Genomic DNA, 21,095 nt, shown 5'->3' with positions numbered 1-21,095 from the left:
ACATACTGGTTTAATTAGCCTGAACATGTGCGGAACATTTTGACGTGGCCGCCAGTGAACTGTTTCCCGGGGGACACTTTTCTTCGCAGCACCGCTATGTGCATTAGCATGCTAATGTTATTGTTGGAGTAGCTGCAGCGGCGGGTGGCGATTCCGCTGCTCATATTGGCTGACGTAAAAAAAAAACATTCCGTTTTCACCATCGCTTAATAACACATCTTCATTGACGTGCACTGTTAGATTTAACACGCAACGTTAATATGGAGACGTGGAGACGCATGGAGACTTTAGCGTGTTTCTATTGTGAAAAGGCCCAGGGGAAGAAGTTTTGTAGTGGAGTTGAGTTGACTGGTGTACAAGGTGAGTCATCCTGATAAGTTTTATTAAATAACATAAAACAATAGACCCGATAATAATCTTTTAACCCTCCTCCTTCATGACCGGACCAAAATGCATGACTACAGTCTACAACCACCAGTCAGAGAAAAGACGTTTAGAGGAAGGAAACAGAGACACAGACAGAGGTACAGTAAAAGAAAAAAGTTAATAAGCGGTGTTTGTGCATTTTATTATCAGCTGACCTGTGATGAAAAGAAAAATACCGTCAAAAACCGTGAAACCAGTGTAAATGTTGAGAATACCGCGGTATAAAATTTTGGTCATACCGCCCAGCACTACTTAGTTGTCTTTTTTTGTGTAATTAATTAAAAAAATATTTTCAGGACCCCACCTTGATGTTTCAGGACCCAACTGTGGGTCCCGACTCCAACTTTGGGAACCACTGCTCTAAACAACCAACTCTACAGGCTTTTTATTGCTCCTTTTTTACAGACCAAATACTTGTTTTTATTGTTGTACATTTATGTGAGTTCATTTTGCTTCTGTGGCATTGTTAAGGATCAGTAAGCGGTTTGTGGAGCGGATGGTGTCCCAGTACCTTAGAGACAAGAGTACAAAACTCTTTGCAAAGTTCAGAGTTGGCTGCATCGTGGAGGGAATTCTAAACATTTCGCAGCATCGTTCGTATTCAAACATGCCCGTCAGCAGCCAGGCCGATTGGCTGAAAAGCTCAGCAGGTATGAGGAAGCAAATTCAACTGTTTTCCAAACCATGGCCATGAAAAAGCACGGCGTAGTCACCATTCTCACAAAACAGGGTTTGCCCAGAAAGAGTCTAAACAAAAGAGCAATGCAAGGAGAGCAGAGAAAAAGAGAGAGGCGGAAGAGGGGGTGGGGTTGTCTCGGTCACCTGTGTTGCCTTCACGCTCTCGATGTGGACCCAGAGTGACTCTAATGACCCCGTGTTTTAATTGATTTATTTCTGTGGCGAGCCGCCTTCTCTGYAAGCCGTGCTCCCTGTGCATTTCCACATAAACAGCCACCAGTGACAAGTCTCACATCCACATTTAGCCCACTTCACACACACTTCTCCTTATGAAGGAGGCTTATGTCTAAAATAAATCGTTTGTCTCAGCAAGCAAAGTGTAAATTATAAAAAAAAAAGAATTCAAAACATGTGATGCATTCAAAATTAGAAATTTTTGGAAGCTAAAAGACAACTTTAAAAAGGATTTTATAGTGATCATATGATCCAAATTTACAAAGAATTTCTACTGATGTCACAAATGAGGGAAAAGAGAACTCCCGTGCTCAAAAAAAAAAAGTAGTGTAGTGTTTGGTGCAGCTCAGAGAGCTTCGGGTTTCCACAGGCGCTGCCAAGGCCCTGACACTGACACCTCACTAGTGCATGGGTACACACACAAAAGGCCTCTAAATAATACAAGTGCTACAAAATGCCACTTTCGGAGTGGACAACGCCCATGCAAAAATTATTCAAACCTTTCGACGAAAGGCTGATTCTCTGGGCAGCAAGAATCTWCCGATTCACAAATAAATGAATTATGTGCTGCAATACAGGTTAAATTAGAGCTCAGAGCAGAAGTGTGTAATCACTGGTAGCTGCAACGTTCAGGCTAAATGCTCCGTGCTACTTGGTGACAAAATAATCACTGTTATTGCAAATGTGAAAAAAAAAAACAGTTTGTTGAGATCACATGTTTGTTGGCAGCGACTGAATGCAACCACGTCTCTACACGGTTCCTCCTCCGCTCGGCTTCTCGAGCATCAGCTAATATTCCGACTATGTTTAGACCCCTCAAGGCTTAACTGGTCCGAACTAATAACAAAGAGCTGACTCTCTAAAGCGTCACAACAGCAACAGCAAAGTCCYGAGGGAGTACAACACAGTCTATGAATTGCTCTGTCATAAGCACCGTCACCTCGGGGACCACAAGAGCAGAAACATCAAGAAGATTAATAAATCAGTCATTTAAGAGAGAGTTTGAGCAAATATGCAAAAGGTTTCCTGCAGGTCTGTTTCCAATGAAGTTACATTAAAGATGCTTGTGTTTGCAGCCGTCTTAAGGCAAAAACATGATGGTGGTTATGGAAGGATAAAAAAAATCTATAATTGCTTCAGGATACAATGGTTGATTGATTCTATTTTAGGCAACGAGTGGAAAAAAAATCAGTACAAACTAGTTCATTGGGAAATCACGTGCTCGTGCCAGCTATGTGAAAGATTAAAAGAATGACAAATTCTTCGTTGTTGACTTGTGTACTATCTTTACAGTTAAACAGCGAAACACAAAAAGAAACAGGTAAACAGCAGGTAACAAACTTTAGTTTTGTGATACGTGGCACGATTCTTTTTTGTTAAGAAAACGTCCCCCAAAAAATACTGACACGTGAACAGATGCAACAATAAACTGAACTGTGGTCATAAATAAATGAATAAAAGAGACATATCCTGCTTTTAAAACATTCTTTTTCACATTTCATTCAGTTGGGATTTATATAAGTGAAACTGCAATGCTTTGCTCTGAATTCATCCTTATCGTAACTCCACAAGCCCCTCTTTCACCCATTTTCTGAGGTGTGCCTCAGATCAACTCGTTTTGAGGCTGTCTCTTTAAATCCAATTTAAATCCAACTTCTATTCTTTTTTTCCCCCATTGGGACATGCATTCATATGTCTTTTCACTGGAGGAATAACTTCACAATTAAAGATGTTACACATAAATTTAAAAAAACATTAATAATTTGGGTTTTAATCAAGTATCACTAAATGTAGTTGCATTTTATTTAACATCGCATTGCAGCAAACATATAAGTTCTGAAATTTGAAAAATTTTGCTTAAAATTRGAATTAAAGTTGGACAGAAACACAACTAATGTCGCTGCTACAATTTTAAAAAATGGCGCCTCGAGTTGTTGTTGTAAAGGCAGCTCAGARGCAATCAGTGACTCCAACCCTAGCCAATCAGTGACAAACAGTGTTCTGACGTCGCATTTTGGTGTTGACTGGGACCACTTGGAACCACAACGAAGTATGTACTAAAAGAAAGGGCTGGTTCCAAGAATCTGGCCTAATGGAAATAGCTTGGAACCGTACTGAACCGTACCGACACTAAGTGGCACTCTGATTTTTTTAGGTCAGCCTGAACAATAAAAGTGAGAGTTTAAGTGTATAAAATTTAAAGTTACAGCACAGACACGAGACCAATGTCAGTGACAACATGTTTCAATGGTTAGGATGAAGCTCCAACTGCCAATTTTGTTCTTTTTTGTTGTTTGGCGTTTTACCAAACTGGGGCCATTTAAAGCAGCCCCACCCATGTAAAGATGAGCACCACATCAAACCCCAGCCTATGGTGTGGTCACAGCACCACAAAGTGGCCTGCAGCCTGCTGCAGCATACAAGCTGTGTTGAGTTATAAGGAAGGCTGAAGAGAGGCATATTCTGATCTGGAGTAGGTCTCTGAGTGATTATAGGAAGGTATTTGTATACACAGTACATTTATATGGGTCTGTGTGTGTTTCTATCATGAGTCAGAGACATGGCACAGTGACTTCATCTCGATAATGTCAGCTTTTCTCAGACTCAAACACAATGCCACCCACCCTGAATGACTACTCTCACACAAGAGATAAACAATAGATCAGCAGACAGACTGGCCAGCTTCTCCTCAGCACTTCCTGAACAACAATAAGCCCTCTGGTCTGCTCTGTCCACGCCCCTCAAGGCTCTGAGCTAACAGCAGAGGGAACCACTGCCTTTACTTCCTGTGTCGTAGCCGCTTCCTGTTCAAGGGTTCTGGATGATAGGAACTTCCTGTCTGAAGCTGTGAGACAAGAGTGGCARGGAGCGCACCACAGACTTGGGACAGGAAAGTTTTAATAAGAGAAGCTGGAGCGTAGACGCCTCTGTTTAGGTTCAAGCTGATTAAAAATGTGTAACTAATTTACTTCATCGGGTTTTCCTTTAATTGATTTTAAACAGGTTTCACTGAGTTTGACTCTTCAAAAAAATAATCAGATGACTACGATTTTTCTGTCACACACAAAGCTGCGTTTTCACACGTTTTAACTACAGTCAGACATCCTACTCACACATTTCTCTTAAGCAGACCCTTCAAGCCAAAGCAGAGGCAGGTCACTCTGACAATAAGAACAAGAAGCTTCAAAGCCTCGCACAAGAACACAGAGACACGCAATGAGTAACTACACACCAAAGGATGAACCAGTTAGACCAGTTTGCGAGTAAAAACCACTCATTTAGAATTAGTGAGCTGGTTCTACAAGATTAAATCTCATTTGTTCAAACCACATAGGCTGTTCCACAATCCCTCGTGTACGTTACAAACACAAACTAAGACAGTTTAAAGAAAACAAAAAAGAGGGGTGCAATGTTTTAAAGCAGGACAGCAACTTTTTTCCCCAAATGGTCCCAGTCTGGACAATCTGCCAGCAAAAAGAGCACAAAGTTAGTATCCAGAACCACTAAATTATGATCTCATCTCCGCAAAATGTGATCCAGGCCTTTAGACCTCCACTGTAGCTTGAGGAAACACACACACACGCACGCACGCACGCACGCACGCACGCACGCACACACACATTTTCTACCACCAGTAATCCGATCACACTCCACAACAAAAAAGAACCTAGAAACTGTTTTGCCAAAGTAAAAAACTTCACTTCTTTAGTAAAATGTAACATTTGTTTTATGTCAACCATCTTATGCTGCACAGAAGCTTTTTACATCAACTCACAAAAATGGTCTCTTTGCAAACATTTTTATAGAAGAGGAAATAAAAAGCTGTTCAATGACTGGTTTCAACTGAAGTCAAATGTATAATTGTCCCCAAATGACCAGGCCAGCAAAGTCCAAACCCATCTTCCTGTCTGACCCTGCAACCACAGCTCTGGACTGGGCTGACACACATACTGTAAGATGAAAAGACAGAGAGACAGAGAGCAGCAGAATGGCAGCAAAGTCTGCCCCGGGGACCAAAACTGTGCTGATGGAGGGGGAAAAAAACCTCACTCTACTGCCTCCCCCCTTCATTCCTCAATCTGTCGTCTGGAACCAAAATCTGACACACATCAAGAGACCAGAGCTGCACGCAGAAAGCAGCAGCAGCTCAGATAGTTCTGACATGTGACATGTAATTAATGAAATCACCATGACCGTTTGTTATTGTGTTTATCCACACTGTATTGTTGCAATGAGCTTTGGTCTGACAGCTTGTGACCACCTACCATTAAACTTTGGTTTAGTTTTTTTTAATTCTTTCTTTTACAGTTTCTGAGAACTGAAACTTTCAATAAACGTACTTTTACAAACCAGGACTTTTTTTTTCTTCGCCGTTTTGTACCTTGTATAAACTGCATTCCTCATGAGGCTTTTCTGAATAAGCGTCTATTTTTGTTCCCATGATTGTGAAATAAAACTGAAAAGTATGCGGAGGAGATTTACTCTCAGATCAGGACTCTGGGTAATTAATTCCCTACAGCTAGAGAGGCTATCAAATGCAAACACAGAGGTTTTTGTTCAAATGTTATTCAGGTAGTTGTATCAAGGGGAGGTCTTTACCAGCATATGCCTGTTTAAAACTAATAACTAATTAGTAAACTCACTTTCTGTTAGCAAAATATCTCATGAACCACTATATATGCATATATCCATCCACACATACATATACAGTATTTATCAATTATCAGTCCATCCATCCATCATCCTTCAATCCATCCGTCCATATTTCCATCCATATATCCATTTATCTATCTATCCATCCATCTATGTATCTATCCATCCATCTATGTATAATCTATCATCCATAATCTATCCATCGATCTATCATTGTTTCCATCCATCTATCCATCATTGTTTCCATCCATCTATCCATCATTGTTTCCATCCATCTATCCATCATTGTTTCCATCCATCTATCCATCATTGTTTCCATCCATCTATCCATCTATCATTGTTCCCATCCATCTATCCATCGTTTCCATCCATCTATCCATCATTGTTTCCATCCATCTATCTATCCATCTATCATTGTTTCTATCCATCTTTCCATCATTGTTTCTATCCATCTACCCATCATTGTTTCTATCCATCTACCCATCATTGTTTCTATCCATCTACCCATCATTGTTTCTATTCATCCATCTATCTATCCATCCACCCATCCAATCATCCATCCATCCACTTATAATCTATCATCCATCTATAATCTATCCATCGATCTATCGTTTCCATCTTTACAGCTATTTATCCATCCATCATCCATCCATCCATCCATCCATCAGTTTGTCTATCTGTCCGTTGGTCCGAAGGATGCATCCTCCATGTTTCCATCCATCCATACATCCATCCATCCTTGTTTCTATTCATCCATCTTCACATCTATTTATCCATCTATCCACAGTCCACGGTGATAAGACTGCTTATATTATTTCTTATATATTTTTTCATTTGAAGCAGAGAGTGAGAGGGAGCAGAGTGCTATTTGAAATGTGAACCAAATCTGTTTTTAATCATTTATCTACAGTAAATCAAACTTGAAAAAAATGAAARTATCACAGTCCAAATAAAACAAACAAACACACTTATCCCCTCAAATTTATAAATCAAATATTTATGACCAAATAAGTGAAATCTTTTAAAAAATGTAATATTGTTCATATCAGAAAAATGCCAAACAAAATACACGTGCAGCATTAGCAAGACGATGCCAATTTACAACTTGACAAGAAAAGCTTGAGTTGGTCCAACATCTGGATTGAATTACAGGGTTGATACAAATTATGGATCAGACATTAAACAGATGCCAACGATCTATTTCACACTTCACATGTGGATTCCAGCATCTATCCTGTGATCAAGTGTGTCAGAGGTCACACAGTAGAAATGATCACAATAAACCTGCTGCCAAAAWGTCCCTGTTGCAGAGAGAGGCCATACAATTATTCCAAAAATGGAAGGTGTGTCACGTTGTACAATACAAACCCTGCTGCTTTTCACAAGTGCATTAATGAATAGAAAAATCATAAAGGCTAAAGAAATCCCAGAATTTTGATTGTCTTTTTTACTAAACAATGAACTATATGCATAAAAACCTTTAGATTTTGCAGCCAAAACATATTTAAATCAGTCAGGAAACACAAATAACTATGTGTAACCAAAACTTTGATGTGTTGTCATAACTTCCAGCACTGGGCACCATTGACAGGCTCAATGACAATTTGACAAAATTCTAATTTACCTTGTCAGTCTTGCTATTCAACTCACATATGAGTCTTTAAAAACTTGATTTTTACACAAAATGTTAAACGAGTCTGAACTCAAAAGTTAAGAATTGTGTTTTCTACTGCCATGTCATTTTTATAAATGACTTCATATTTCTGCCCATCAGAAAGACAGTTATTAAGTCAGTAAGGTTAATGTGTCAGTTTTTGTTCCTTTTGGCCTGTCAGTAGCTGCAAGCAGCAAGTCAGAACAAGCATGTCATTTCTCACAGAGGAAAAAGCAGGAAGAAGTGCAGTCATCTGACTGAAACAGCCACAAATAAGTACCACCATCTAAAATTGTAAACACTCAAAGAAACTTCAATTTGTTCCCTAAAACGTAGAAAAAGATATAGAACCAGTAAACGGTCTAATCTACCTCAGATTCCCACAGTATTTTCAACAGCACAAAGTAAAATTAAAAAGTTGATAAAGCAACTTCCTCTTGTTTTTTTCCATTTCTTCTTTCTGGCTTGACTACAGTCTTTATGTTAAAGATTTCTTAAAGGGATCCCTGATTAGTTGTAACATTAGACTTTATTTGCTAAACATTTATTTTAACAGTTAAATAAAGACTAAAAATACCGTAGGCTGTTTAGTTTTTATAATTTTTGAACTAAAAGTTTAAAAATATATTACACGGACAGGGCCATTTTATTTACACGCGAAGCATTCTGGGTAAATGCTGACGTGGATAGGTCATCGGTGCGAGGCTGCTAGCGAGCTTCATCCACCCTGAAGTTTAATCTTGGACAATATCTGATGATCGACTCTTTTAAATGAAACCAGAGAGCGTTGACAGAGAGGAGAAGGTAGAAATGACTCAGCCTGTAACTGAAAATATGGATAGAGGACAACAGAGCTGCTTCATGGAAGAAGAACCTCAGCTTAGCCTGTTAGCTTTAGCGTTAGCTCCGACGCTATCACCATACATATGTATTAGCTCAGTGCTACACATTCTCCTCTCATCACTGAGGTCCTCCATCCACATGACAGAGGGGAACGCAAAAATGACTCAGCCTGCAACTGAAAATATGGATGGAGGACCTCAGTTTAGCTGGTTTGTTGCTCTAGCGCRGAGCTAATACATTTAAGGCAATATAGCATCGGTGCTAGCGCAAAGGCTAACAGGCTAAGCTGAGGTTCTTCTTCCATGAAGCAGCTCTGTTGTCCTCCATCCATATTTTCAGTTACAGGCTGAGTCATTTCTACCTTCTCCTCTCTGTCAACGCTCTCTGGTTTCATTTAAAAGAGTCAATCATCAGATATTGTCCAAGATTAACCTTTAGGGTGGATATAGCTCACTCACACCAAGGACCTATCAACGTCATCATTTACCCAGAATGCTTTGTGTGTAAATAAAATGGCTCTGTCCGTGTTAAAATATATTTTTAAAACTTTACAAAACTAAACAGCCTACAGTATTTTTACAGTCTTTATTTTACAGTTAATCAAATAAAGTCTAATGTTACAACTAATRGGGGATCCCTTTAACACTTTCATCATTRATCAKCATCGACAAAATGTGCAAATATAGCTTATGGCATTTGCCATCCTGTGATTCTGCATGTTTTAACATTAAGAGGAGCAATCTTATAACTGGATAACAGTTATAATATTGATATGAAGCCGGGGCACAAAAAAGTCCTAAACAAGCATCTTTAAGCAGATTATTTCTCTTTAAATAAGTGCTGAGGAAAGATTCTAATAGAGCAATAAATTCTTTTTGAAGATTCTCTAACAGGTTTTCTTGCAGCACACTTTTACAAAACAAATACTGGTTTACCACTACTAATCTTTTCCCTCCAAACCAGATCACAACATGTTAGGGTTTTACCTCCAGGACTGGTCCYGCCCCCAGAATGGTCCTCTCCACTCCGCTGGCATAGCCCTTCTGGCTGAGCGCCGTCAGGCAGTGGATCAGGAAGTTGGTGCTCTGGGTCTTGCCCGAGCCGCTCTCCCCAGAGATGACAATGCACTGYTTGACCCTCTTCCTGAGCATTGCATAGTAGGCCACGTCCGCGATAGCAAATATGTGAGGCTCCAGTTTGCCCAGCTGGTGGTTCTCGTACATTTTGACGTATTTCGGGTTGTAGATGGGCAGGAACTTAAAGGGGTTGATGGCCACGAGGATGCTGCCTGCATAGGTGTAYATTTTTCTCTTGTGGAAGCGTGTGCGTAGATTGTTTAATATGCTGTCCTCACTGAGGACGGGGAGGTTGCAGAGGTCTGCAAAATCGTCCTGGGGAGGGGGGAGGAAGCCCCTGTCAGCGAGCTGTAGTACCTCTTGTTCCTTGGACAAAGGTGGGAGGTGGACATATTGGATAGAACCATCACGATTCCTCTCCTGAAGAAATAAAGAAAAACAGCATTAATGCTTTTTGACACAACCAATATTTTGAGCTGTTCGGATTTCTTAAAGAAAACAAAATAATTGGATGCAGGTTTTRTTCCAAACATATTGCACAAGGAAATTATATCTTGTGTTGTTATACTTGTTTTTATTGCTATATTTCCATCACTGTTGTGTAGCCTGTTGCCAAAACTGATTACTTGTTTTTTTTTCAAAGAGGAAGAGAAAGCAGAAGGAAGAACAATGGTCAAACAACAGGAGGAGTTTTCTCACAGCTTCATCATTCTGACTATAACACAGTCAYTCAACTTTACCTGTAGTAAAAAGTAAAAGCCCAGGCTACGAGCATGCTGTTCTTGGGCTTTTCGAGGCCAAAGCAGAAACCTCTGTACCGGCAGGTCTCCAGKTTCCAGCACCCATTCTTCCCCACCACATTCCTTCACCTCAGCCAGCACATACAGGCGGCTGGGGTCCAGCCCCAGAGTCGCGGCGGCGTCCGAGATCACAGAGGCTGCCGTCGCGTCCTTCTGCACCCTGACGGTCACAGCAAAAAAGTAAACACGATTTTACCATTGCAAAACCCTGCTTCAACAATAACATTATGAACGATGAGCGTTAACTTGATAGTTTCAACGGCTGAAGTTGAGAACTCACCTGAGGTTGCAGCAGGCGGAGGACTGTGAAACCAGTCGCGGGTAAATCTGAAGCATGTACGTGCGGTCGTCGTGGTTGTTAGGYCCAGAGGGCCCACCTCCCCCCACTCCTCCTCCACCTGCATTTGTTGCCATGGTGGCAGCGCCATCTCTGACACTCATCCTGAGCCAGGGGGAGTGGCCTCAGCATGCCGCACAGCCACCGCCTCTGTCTCACCACACAGCACCTGAGGACAACAGACCAACGCATCAGTTACAATCCTGATTCCACAAAGTCTGATATGAAGCTGAAGAAAAACCAGCAATCACTACTTTTTCTTTTTAAATAMATAAACTAAACCCAACAAGTAAGGAAATGTGTTTGGTGGATTATTTCTTTGTTGTAACGATGCTTCTTGGTAATAAATCTTTTATTGTCGGAAAGTCTGTTCATTTCCCTTTTAAATGGGGCCACATTTGTAAGGAACACGCATTTGTGGGATGAGCAGTAGAGCTGAGTGTGTGGGTTGTGCATGTGAAAAATCTGCCAAATCCTCTCTGTCAAGCAGCTAATTTTGCTGTTGCTATTACCATTTGTTTTGAGCTTCTGGAACCTCCAGCTGCTGCAGTCAGGTCCCCAATGTGGGATTTATTGCCAAGAAGCATTGTTACAAGGAAACAATCTACCAAACACAAATATCCTTACGTTTTTGTGTTAAGTATGGTTGTTTAAAACTTAAACAATAGCAAGACCCTCAATATAAATAATTTAAACCTAAAATTATGCAGCTGTTGCGCTGATCATTTTATTCTCCAAACAAAATACCTGATTTTCTTTTAAGAATTTTAAGACAGGAGGAAAATTAAGCTGCTGTAGCAGAGCGGCAAAAATAATTTAATAAATAAAGCCAAACAATTAGGAGTAGGGCTGCACATTATATCGAAAATCCATCGTCATTGCGATAACAGCCTGTGTAATATGCATATCACAACAACTGCAAAAACTGCAATAAATGGTTGGCTCAAAAGTTTGCATTTTCGAGTTTTGTCACTCAGACGGAAGTTTGAAGTATTTCACCAATCAAATAGAGCCCTTAATGTATTTGGCCAATTGGATGGATCCCTTCATAAAAAAATCTTTTTGGAATGAAAATGATTAGTTTTTTATTTTATTTTTTATTTTTGCTCTGAATCCAGAGCAGAAAGACATCAAAACTACATAATTATTTATTTGGTATTTGTTCATTTATTGCGAATCATATATCGTCATCGCAATATTAAGCACCAATATCGCACATCGCAGGTTTTTCTAATATCATGCAGCCCTAATTAGGAGTATGATAAAAGAAAAGCTTTCACATAATGAATGGGAAATAAACTCTTGTAATACCTGTAAACTCTTGTAATGCCTGTATCCTGTCACGCAGTCTACTTCTGAAAACCTGTCTTTGTAATCAGTGGTTAGGTTAAAAGGATGTTACTGACGCAGACATATCTACATAATGAGCACAGGGGAACCATAACACAAGATAGCAGCAGCAGGGCTTAAACTATCTSAAATGACACCTCAACATCTCATATCTAAGTTAATAAACAACATAAAAATGAACATAAAAAGGAAAACTAACAAAATCAACCAGAAAAAGATGACAAAGTACAGCCAACAAAGTATGTAAATGCAACCACTTTTTAAATTCTTGTTTGCACAGTATTCAAAAAAAAAAAGAAAAGAAAAAAAAAGAAAGCTTAAATCCCCAGAGCAAATCAAGCAGAATGCTGCATTTCCATTTTCACTAAATCAAAAGGCAAACAGCACTTAGATGACACATGGTTACAGATCATACGTAAATGGCTTTGCTACTGAAACCTAACTGTATGTTGCAGCTGCAGATGTTGCAGGGAAACTCAAACTTTGTGATGACAACACCACCACTTGGGTTAAACCACAAATGGTGTACTGGCTGCATATACACTCTTGAAAACACAAACACACACACATACACACGGCACAAACATAGGGATGTATGACTGCAGAAGTCAGAGAAGAGARGAAGCGAGTTCAGTCTCTCTGCACCATCTCATCAACATTCATGAACTGCTTTTTATGCCAASTGAAGTTGCAATACCACAGTTTTTCTTTATAAAAGATTTAACAGGTTTTATATGAAACACTTATTGAAAACAAAACTGCATGGCAGTTTTCAGATAGAAACAAGTGAAGTTCAAATTTTCATTCAAACTTTAAAGCAGAGGTCTTCAACTCTGTTCCTCCTGACCCACTGTCCTGCAGGTTTTAGATGTTTCCCTGCTTCAACACACCTAACTAGACAGGCTTCTGCTAAACTTGATGACATTCTGAGTAGGTAATTTAATCATTTGAATCGGGTGCGCAGAAGCAGGGAAACAGCTAAAACATGCAGGCCAGTGGGTCACAAGGACAAGGATTGAAGTAAAGTGAGGTAAAACAAAAATGCTTAACTCAGCAAAGTTTAAAATATGAAAGGTGTCAGCAGCTCTTTGGTTACTTTGCCACAACATAAGGGTGACGTCAGTGTTATTGGTGATGCTGCTGTGTTGGAACATTCACTCAACATCTGGGCAGAGATATTTCTTTAAATAGAGAAAAAAATCCAGGGTTTTATTTATTTTCCAGCTGCATTATGACCAAAGAATTAGTCCAAGTTGACGGTCTGTCACAAAACCCATCAGAGCGAGGATCTGTAGTTGAGAGTGAATCCAACACAGCAGCTGATGAACCTGTTCAACACAGGCTGGGCAAAGTGCACTGCTTTGGTAAACTGATCCTGGGTCAAATCCTGCAATGACTGATGTCCTCAGCTGATTCATTTAATCATTCAGACAGAGGGTTTGTTTTCTTAATTTTTAGATACCCAAAACAAACAGGCCAAGTAAAAAGGGGATCTGAGTTGAACTATTTTAAGAAAAATAACACKTTTCAGTCACTGATGTATTAAAATGAGCTGTTCTTGCAATAGGTTGGTTAATAACTTAGATAAGGAGARATGTCACTTTACAACTTTTCTTACAAACTGGGAGACAAAGATCTGTTCACTTCCTGTCAGTCATGGGAACCTCTGAACAAAAATAATCACAAAAGATCTCATGCAACAAAGCTTTTCTACAGAACTGGTTGAATCTTTTTAGTAAATTTAGAACTGGGTTTTAGTTGATTTCTATGAATTGGTTTACCAATGTTATTTTTGCTTTCCACGAATAAGCCATTGTGAGTCTGCTGATTTGCAAACAACAATGAATAAATAATGCACAGAAAAATGGTGCAAAGAGAAAACCGTGACAGCAAAGTTACTCTGGAATGAAGTTACAGAGGAAAAACAGAGCAACTTCAAACTCATGGGCTTGTGCCTTTGCCAGGCAAGTTGACCACAGTCTCAAAAAAACAAGCAAGCTTTTAAAATGCCAAGGCATGCAAAACTGCAGAGACCACAAAAACAGCATCATCATTATCCTCCATCATGAGGCTCGTCTGGTTTAAATTTGTCACTTTAACTCCAAAAATGCTCTCTCTCAACTTCTTTCAAACCAGCAAACATAAAGCTACAGTATRTATGGGAACATCGATAGCTCAATATGTGCGGTGAAGAAGAGTGCAGGTGAGGGAGGGGGCGAAAAGGGACATACAGGAAAGAAGGAAAGGGGGTGTGTGGAAGTGATGTGAAGAGAAATGTAAACACCTAAAAGTAAGATAGAAAGGGCAGGTCTCTGGGGACAGTTACAAGAGACAGAGGCTTTAAGATAAAAGCTTATCCTCCCCGCAGAGGAGATCCTCCGTGACGATGCCCAGCATTCCACAGATAAGACTTGGGGTTGCCTGCTTTGCCTAGGCTTAACCTGCCATTTCAGCTGTTTTTGTGAGTTAAAGAACCAAGTAGAGCGTGGGGCTAAAACTGACGCTGTTTACACACCCCTTTTCTGCTCCGTTAGAGCACTTTGCATTAAAAAATATGAAATAAAAATAGCAGTGATTTTCTCTGACGAGCAGACTACTAATGGCTGCAGTCAATAGTTTTTCTGTGGTTGCACAAGCACATGGATAAAAGCAACAACACTGAATAGCAAAGTGCTGTTATAGTCTTTTTGTAAACAGGATTGYGCAATACTGGCAAAAACRCCCAGTATCAATTAATATTGTCAATTAGCCAATAACAATTAATTAATGATGCATGTTTTTGAATTTTAATTGGTTACCATGTGCTCTAAAAATTTACTTTAAAATCATCAGTCAAACACTTAATAGTGAGGAGTGAGTCACAAACAAAAATAGGTCATCATGTGACACTAACTGCAAAGTGGCTAATAGTAATTATTTCAGACAATTAATTACACATGATACTATTTTTTCCAACCCAAATTGTGAAGGGTGGGGGTAGTGAGGGATCAACAACAAACAAGCTCCTTAAAGCTGGCGTTCCTTCATAAAAAAAAAAAAAAAAAAACACAGGCTCTGAACCCACCAACCTCATCCTAGCCTAACCACTCTTTATCCAGGCAACAAAGAAAAAAAGGCTTGGATTAAATTACTTCTACTGTTCAGACGTTTTTTACTCAGAGTAATTATCAGTTTACAAAACTCTAGAGTAATTCTTTGGAATTTGTTAAAGTAAATGCAACCACAGCAGCAAAATGTTAATGCTTCAATAATTTATTTTACCCCTTAAATAAAAATATGATATTTTWTGTTGTATTCCACTTCTGACACCAAACTAAGCCCACCTACTTTCAATTGAATAGTAAATAACTCCACTCTAACAGAAAAGCTACCATGASCAATTAGAGTGCCAATTAATGTTGAGTGAAAAGAAATACTTMGACAGGCACATGGTCTCGTAACCTCTGCAGCACGAGAACTCCGTGAACASGCCTTTAGCTAAAGAAGAGTCTTCAGTTTATCGATGGCTTCCTTCAGCTGGACGCCCTCAAGGCACTGTGCCAAAATTTGGGTTCTCCAAGAGTTATTTTTACACTATGTAAATTTAGTAAACMTTCTTAAGTGGCATGAGGGTGACCACAACAATTTTATGAAGCCAGAGGTAGACACKTATAAACTGTGCTGGCTCGAACAGAGGTGGGTAGCGACGTTAAGAGCTTCAGTAGTTGTTCATCTGTAACTTTACGTAAATTTCMTAAACTTCTGTAAGTCACGCYAGGGTGACCACAGTTATTTTATGAAGCCAGAGAGGAAGATGCARACAGAATAAATTGCATTCATTAAATTAATTTAAAATGGTCTCCTGACAATATTATCGCTAACTGCAATAATTTCTGAGACAATTTATCTTCKAGCAAAATTAGTTATTGTGGCAGGCCTATTCTTGGTTTCAAATCAAGTTTTGTAGCTTTAAAGGGTGTTTGCTCTGTAAAGATGAACCTGTATTATAGTTCTGGGCGGTACCGAACACCGTTTATTTTTGTTATGATATGAATTTTCTGAACACCGACGTAGCGGTTTAAATAGCCTGAACACGTGCGGAACGTTTCGTCGCAACCGCCAGTGAACCATTTCCRGGGGGACACTTTTCCTCGCTGCACCGCTATGTGCGTTAGCATGCTAATGTTARRGTTGCAGCGGTGGGTGGCGATTCCGCTTCTTATATTGGCTGACATTTAAAAAAAGATCCCYTTTTCGCCATCGCTGAATCTAGTAAACACCTCTTCAATTACGTGCATGGTTAGATATAACARGRGACTTTAAMATGGAGACGTGGCGACGCATGGAGACTTTAGCGTGCTTCTATTGTGAAAAGCCGGGGTGGYGTGGTGTTGTGGGATTGARTGACTGGTGTGCAAGGTAAGTCGTGCTGTTTATCTTTAATAAATAACAAAACAATAGACCCGATAATAATCTTTTCTTAACCTTCCTCCTTCACGACCGGACCAAAATGCATTACTACTGCCTCCAACCATGAGGAGAAGAAAAGACATTTAGAGGAGGGAAACAGAGACTCAGACAGAGGTACAATAAAAGAAAAAAGTTAATAAGCGGTGTTAGTACATTTTATTATCAGCTGACCTGTGATGAAAAGAAAAAATACCGTGAAATACAGTGAAACCGGTGATAATGTTGAAAATAACGTGATACAAAATTTTGGTCATACCGCCCAGCACTACTGTATTATAAAATCTGTTAAATGTTTCATGTGATAAGGGAATTCTAGCAAAGTGTACATTTGCGTGTAAGTGATATACACTCATTTGGTTTCACACTGAATTTTTAAACATTTTAAATTGCCCTGGTTTGCATGCACACTTCCGATGGTGCATCTGTGCCTCGTTTCATTGATGTAAGCCAAGCTCCTTTCCTCTCCCCGGGGAGTGTGGAGATTGGGTCATTGAGGTATCCATCACCACTACAACTCTCTGTGCATGACCTAATGGAGATGAGAAGGGCTGGCTTCTTGCCAAAGCAGGCAACATTGTCCCCTGGGCTCAATGGGAGACTGGAGCAAAGGAAGCCCAGATTTACTCTGTATGTGTTCTCCCTGCAGCTTTTGTTTTACACTCTCTAAAAGATTCATACATGCACCGATGGGAAGAGATTGCTCCCGTTGCTGCAGTCGTGGTAAATCAATGGTTCAATGGYAGAGCAGTTGCATCCAAAATGGCTGGTTCAAAAACATCCCACTACATCCCCATGACCTACTGAAATTTCCAAGGATGCTTAAAAAATGCTTAAAAACTGGAATTAACAGCCTTAACAGACACTAACTGTGTTAAATAACACTGACAGAGAAAGCTGAGCAGACAGAGCGAMGGGGGGAGGGGGGAATGAGGGCTCTAAAAGCCCCCTCAGTCAATTCCCAGGCTGCCCAACTACATAAAATAAAAGCAGAGCTGAGGAGCATCTGCTGCCTGCATCTAAAGGCGAGCATAAATGAAAGAAAAGCTGCAGGGATCCAGTCTTTGACTTGCTGATGTTCGGCTTTTCATTCAACAGAAAGCTCATGGTCAATGCTACTTTCCCTGCAATAAGCAGTTAGAAAATGTACCATAAAACAAGGACTTTATAAAAGATCATAATGTTACTTTTGACCAGCAGAGGCTCAAAACAGAGAGGCATGATGACAATAAAAATGAGTTTTGAYGTGGATTTAMTGGAGTTCTGCAGGTCACATGTACATCAACACCATGCCACAGTGAAAGCAACAAGCTGYCTTTTATACCTCGTTTTACAGGAAGAAACCATGAAAAGGGGTAAAGGTAAAAACAAGAACAAAACATTATTTACATAAACCTAACGCAAAAAATGGTACCAATAATTATTTACATAAATACAAATCGTTATAACTAAACACATCTAAGGCCAATCAAAAGAATAAGTCTAATTTAGCATAACTCTTTAAGCATTACCCCTCCTAATTTAAATGGTATGCTCCAAGAGCTTTGGAGCATGTGTCTCCCTTTTTTAACCAGGAAAGTGTTTGTTCCAAAAACAGTTGATGTGTAATTCATAAATCAAACAAACAGAAATTTAAGGAAACTAATTGACATTTTTCACTTCATTCTGTTTATACAGGAAGGATAGCCAGTCCCCCTGTGCCTGAACACAACTAGAATAAAGAGCTGAAAAAACAAACATATGGTCTGTAAATCAATTACAAATAACAAAATACTAATAATCTTATTCTATAAGTGACTGACCCCTGGTTTCCACCACACATAAATTACTGTCAAACCATTGGATACTTCTCCCAAAGCCATTTGTTTCATTTTCAAAACTGCATACAAGCTGAGCTGACCTGTTYATTACCATAACGGTGATGGACAATCAATTATAACACGGTCAACTGACTGCTTTGCATTGATCTGCCACTCCCAATTTCATGTGTCAGAGTCACGTATCGACAGCCTAAAGCAGACTCCTGTTCCTTTTTTTTGGCATCCCTCAGAGGTAGGTATGACCTCACGTTACGCACGCATCACTCAAGGCGACGTGAGAAGTAAACAACATCCACAGCTGGAGCGACCCGCTCACAGATAAACATAAACACTGACCGAACTCATTGAAATCTGTTTGAAACCGTGGCTGGATTGTTTCTGCGAGACCTCCACGTTTGTTCTGCTGCYTTTACGGCAATTATGACATTAGCGTTGGACACAGATTGATGACCTTCATGCATGTTTCACGGCTTTACACGACTCCTCCATGTCTTGCAACTCCATCTGCTGCAGCTGTGCTGCTGTTTTAAGCTGCTTCAACCTACCCCGTCGTATCAGACTCTCCTTCAACCCCCCTGCTGGTCACCCCTTTCAGCTCCCCACTCTTGCTTAGCAGTTGGCATTGCTGCTTTAATTCCATCCAGATGTCAAGCCTCGGCGAACAGAGAGMGGAGTAGAAATATAGTCTTGTGTGGAAACGCCGCTCCTCGTAAAACTCCACGTCCTGGTGTTTTGATTTACACATAATGCCTCTTTATTATACCATCAACCATAATAGAGGTCAAGCACCAGTCAGTAAAGTGAAAATCCTAAAACTGAGATAAATTTCGGCTGTTTGGAATTTGATCAGACTTGTTGAAAAGTCCTGAAAATGAAATGCAAACAAGCTCACATGCAAATACGAACACAAATCCCCCTCCAAATAAAACACCCCAGGTTTGAATGTTTGCCACGTACAGACTCAAGAATCAAAATATTTTATCCAAAAACGAATGCAAAGAGAAGACAATGCATTCTTACTGGTGGCAGGGATGTTTCTGGTTAGCGTGATGAGCTGACATATGAGATTCAAAGCGGTGCGCTCAGTGAGGCTGAAGCATGTCTGACTTAATGCAAAGCAGAAGCCTGTGTTTCTAAAACCAGCTCATTCTGGGATTCCATACAGCCTGGTGGTGACAGGAGATTCCGGAGCGCTTTCCGGACTACTCATTCCAGCAGCCATCTTGGCGTTGTTAAAGAAAGCAGTCGACATACCAAGATATAATAATGAAACTGCCCAAATTACACCAGTGTGGTGTTATATAATGCTCCTATATCATCTGCATTGGTAAAGTGTCAAACAAGAACGACGGCAAGGCCATTCACAAAAAAATGTTCTTTCAGACAAAATAAGTTTGTTGTTGTCAGGCTACATTTTTCCTTTAGGCTTTTCATAAATATGTTATAACCTTCAGCAATCCAATCGACAACCATCTCATTGTTGGCAAATTTAGGTGGACTAATTTCTGCAATTAGATTTGGGCAAATTTAAGGACAATGGAACAGAGTTAACAATTATTCTGAGTTGGAACAAAACAAAGAATATGTGAAATTGTTGCAATTTCTTGGRGTCACCAGCAGTGGATTGCACCAAGTCTTATTGTGCCATTTGTTAATTTAATCAATAAAGATGTGTTTGTTTGGTTCAGGTGCATTTCCTGTTGGGTGCACAGCGGCTGCTTGGGATCGCCTCCAGTTCAGGAAACACTTCCTCCATATTTTGCTTGATACATTGCACACAAACACAAAGTGTGTCATCTGGAGATGTGAGGCAGCTGCAGGCAAAAAAAAAATCAGGACGAGAGGAGAAAAGGAAGGAGGAAAACAGAGGGAATTATTGTACACACTCACCCATGTGGGTTACCCAGCACTAAAAAACGCTTTCCAAACACATGACTCCTTTGTGAGACCAGAATAGGCCCTGCAGTGCGCCAAGTACACACTTATTCAGAATCCACCTCCAGTTCATACACAGGCACATGCCTTTCTTTTTTTCTGTATAAAAGCAAAGTCTAGACAGGTGGGTTCAGAGCTATTTCTTTTCTCTTTGATCTCAATGCAGACCAGAGTAGAATGGATGCAACAGTGGAAGCAAGAAGAACGCTGCATTTTCCTAAATTAAAAGGCTAAAGTCTAAGTTCTTTGTAAACTATACTTAGCACAAAAAAGTAAGGAAATTTGTGTTTGATAGACTGTTTCTTTGTTGTAACAATGCTTCTTGGTAATAAATCTTTTAGGAGGCACCTGATTGGCAGCATTTGGGGGGCACCAGACTAGTGCTGGGCGGTATACCGTTTTGTACCGAATACCGGTTTTTATTTTTGTTATGATATGAATTTTCTTAATACTGGACATTCTAGTTTAAATAGCGGAACCTTTCGTCGCGGCCGCCAGAGAACTGTTGTTTCCCAGGGGACATTTTTCCTTGCTGCACCGCTATGTGCGTTAGCACGCTAATGTTTGGAGCAGCTAGTTGCAGCCGCGGGTGYCAATTCCYCTGCTTATATTGACTGACGTTTAAAAAAACATCCCGTTTTCGCCGTGGCTAAATGTAGTAAACACCCCTTCAGTGACATGCACAGTTAAGGGCTCGACACACGGGAGGCGACGTCGCTCGCTCTCCATTCATTTCCTATGGAGCCTGTGCGGTGAGGCGAAAATCGCTTGCCCTCCTCCAGCTAAGCGACCGGTGAAAATAGTGCATGTGAAATTTCACGCTCGTACACGTAGACGTGCACA

General features: G+C 40.1%; 1 protein-coding gene across 1 annotated transcript in view; it reads right to left on the bottom strand.

Annotated features, from left to right (window-relative positions):
• Window positions 1-21,095, bottom strand: part of LOC106534475 (myosin IXB) — a 61,936-nt gene that overhangs the window by 33,205 nt on the left and 7,636 nt on the right. The window contains exons 2-4 of the mRNA XM_014031123.1: window positions 10,645-10,870; window positions 10,305-10,524; window positions 9,475-9,984 (exon numbers count right to left, since the gene is read on the bottom strand). Coding sequence (XP_013886577.1) covers window positions 9,475-9,984; window positions 10,305-10,524; window positions 10,645-10,805 — 891 coding nt within the window. The 5' untranslated portion in view covers window positions 10,806-10,870. The remainder of the gene's footprint in view (window positions 1-9,474; window positions 9,985-10,304; window positions 10,525-10,644; window positions 10,871-21,095) is intronic.

The sequence above is a fragment of the Austrofundulus limnaeus genome, unplaced genomic scaffold (assembly GCF_001266775.1).
Source record: "Austrofundulus limnaeus strain Quisiro unplaced genomic scaffold, Austrofundulus_limnaeus-1.0 Scaffold1181, whole genome shotgun sequence".
Lineage (NCBI taxonomy): Eukaryota > Metazoa > Chordata > Actinopteri > Cyprinodontiformes > Rivulidae > Austrofundulus > Austrofundulus limnaeus.
The sequence above is the reverse complement of the archived record's forward strand: the minus strand, read 5'-3'. Positions and strand labels throughout refer to the sequence as shown.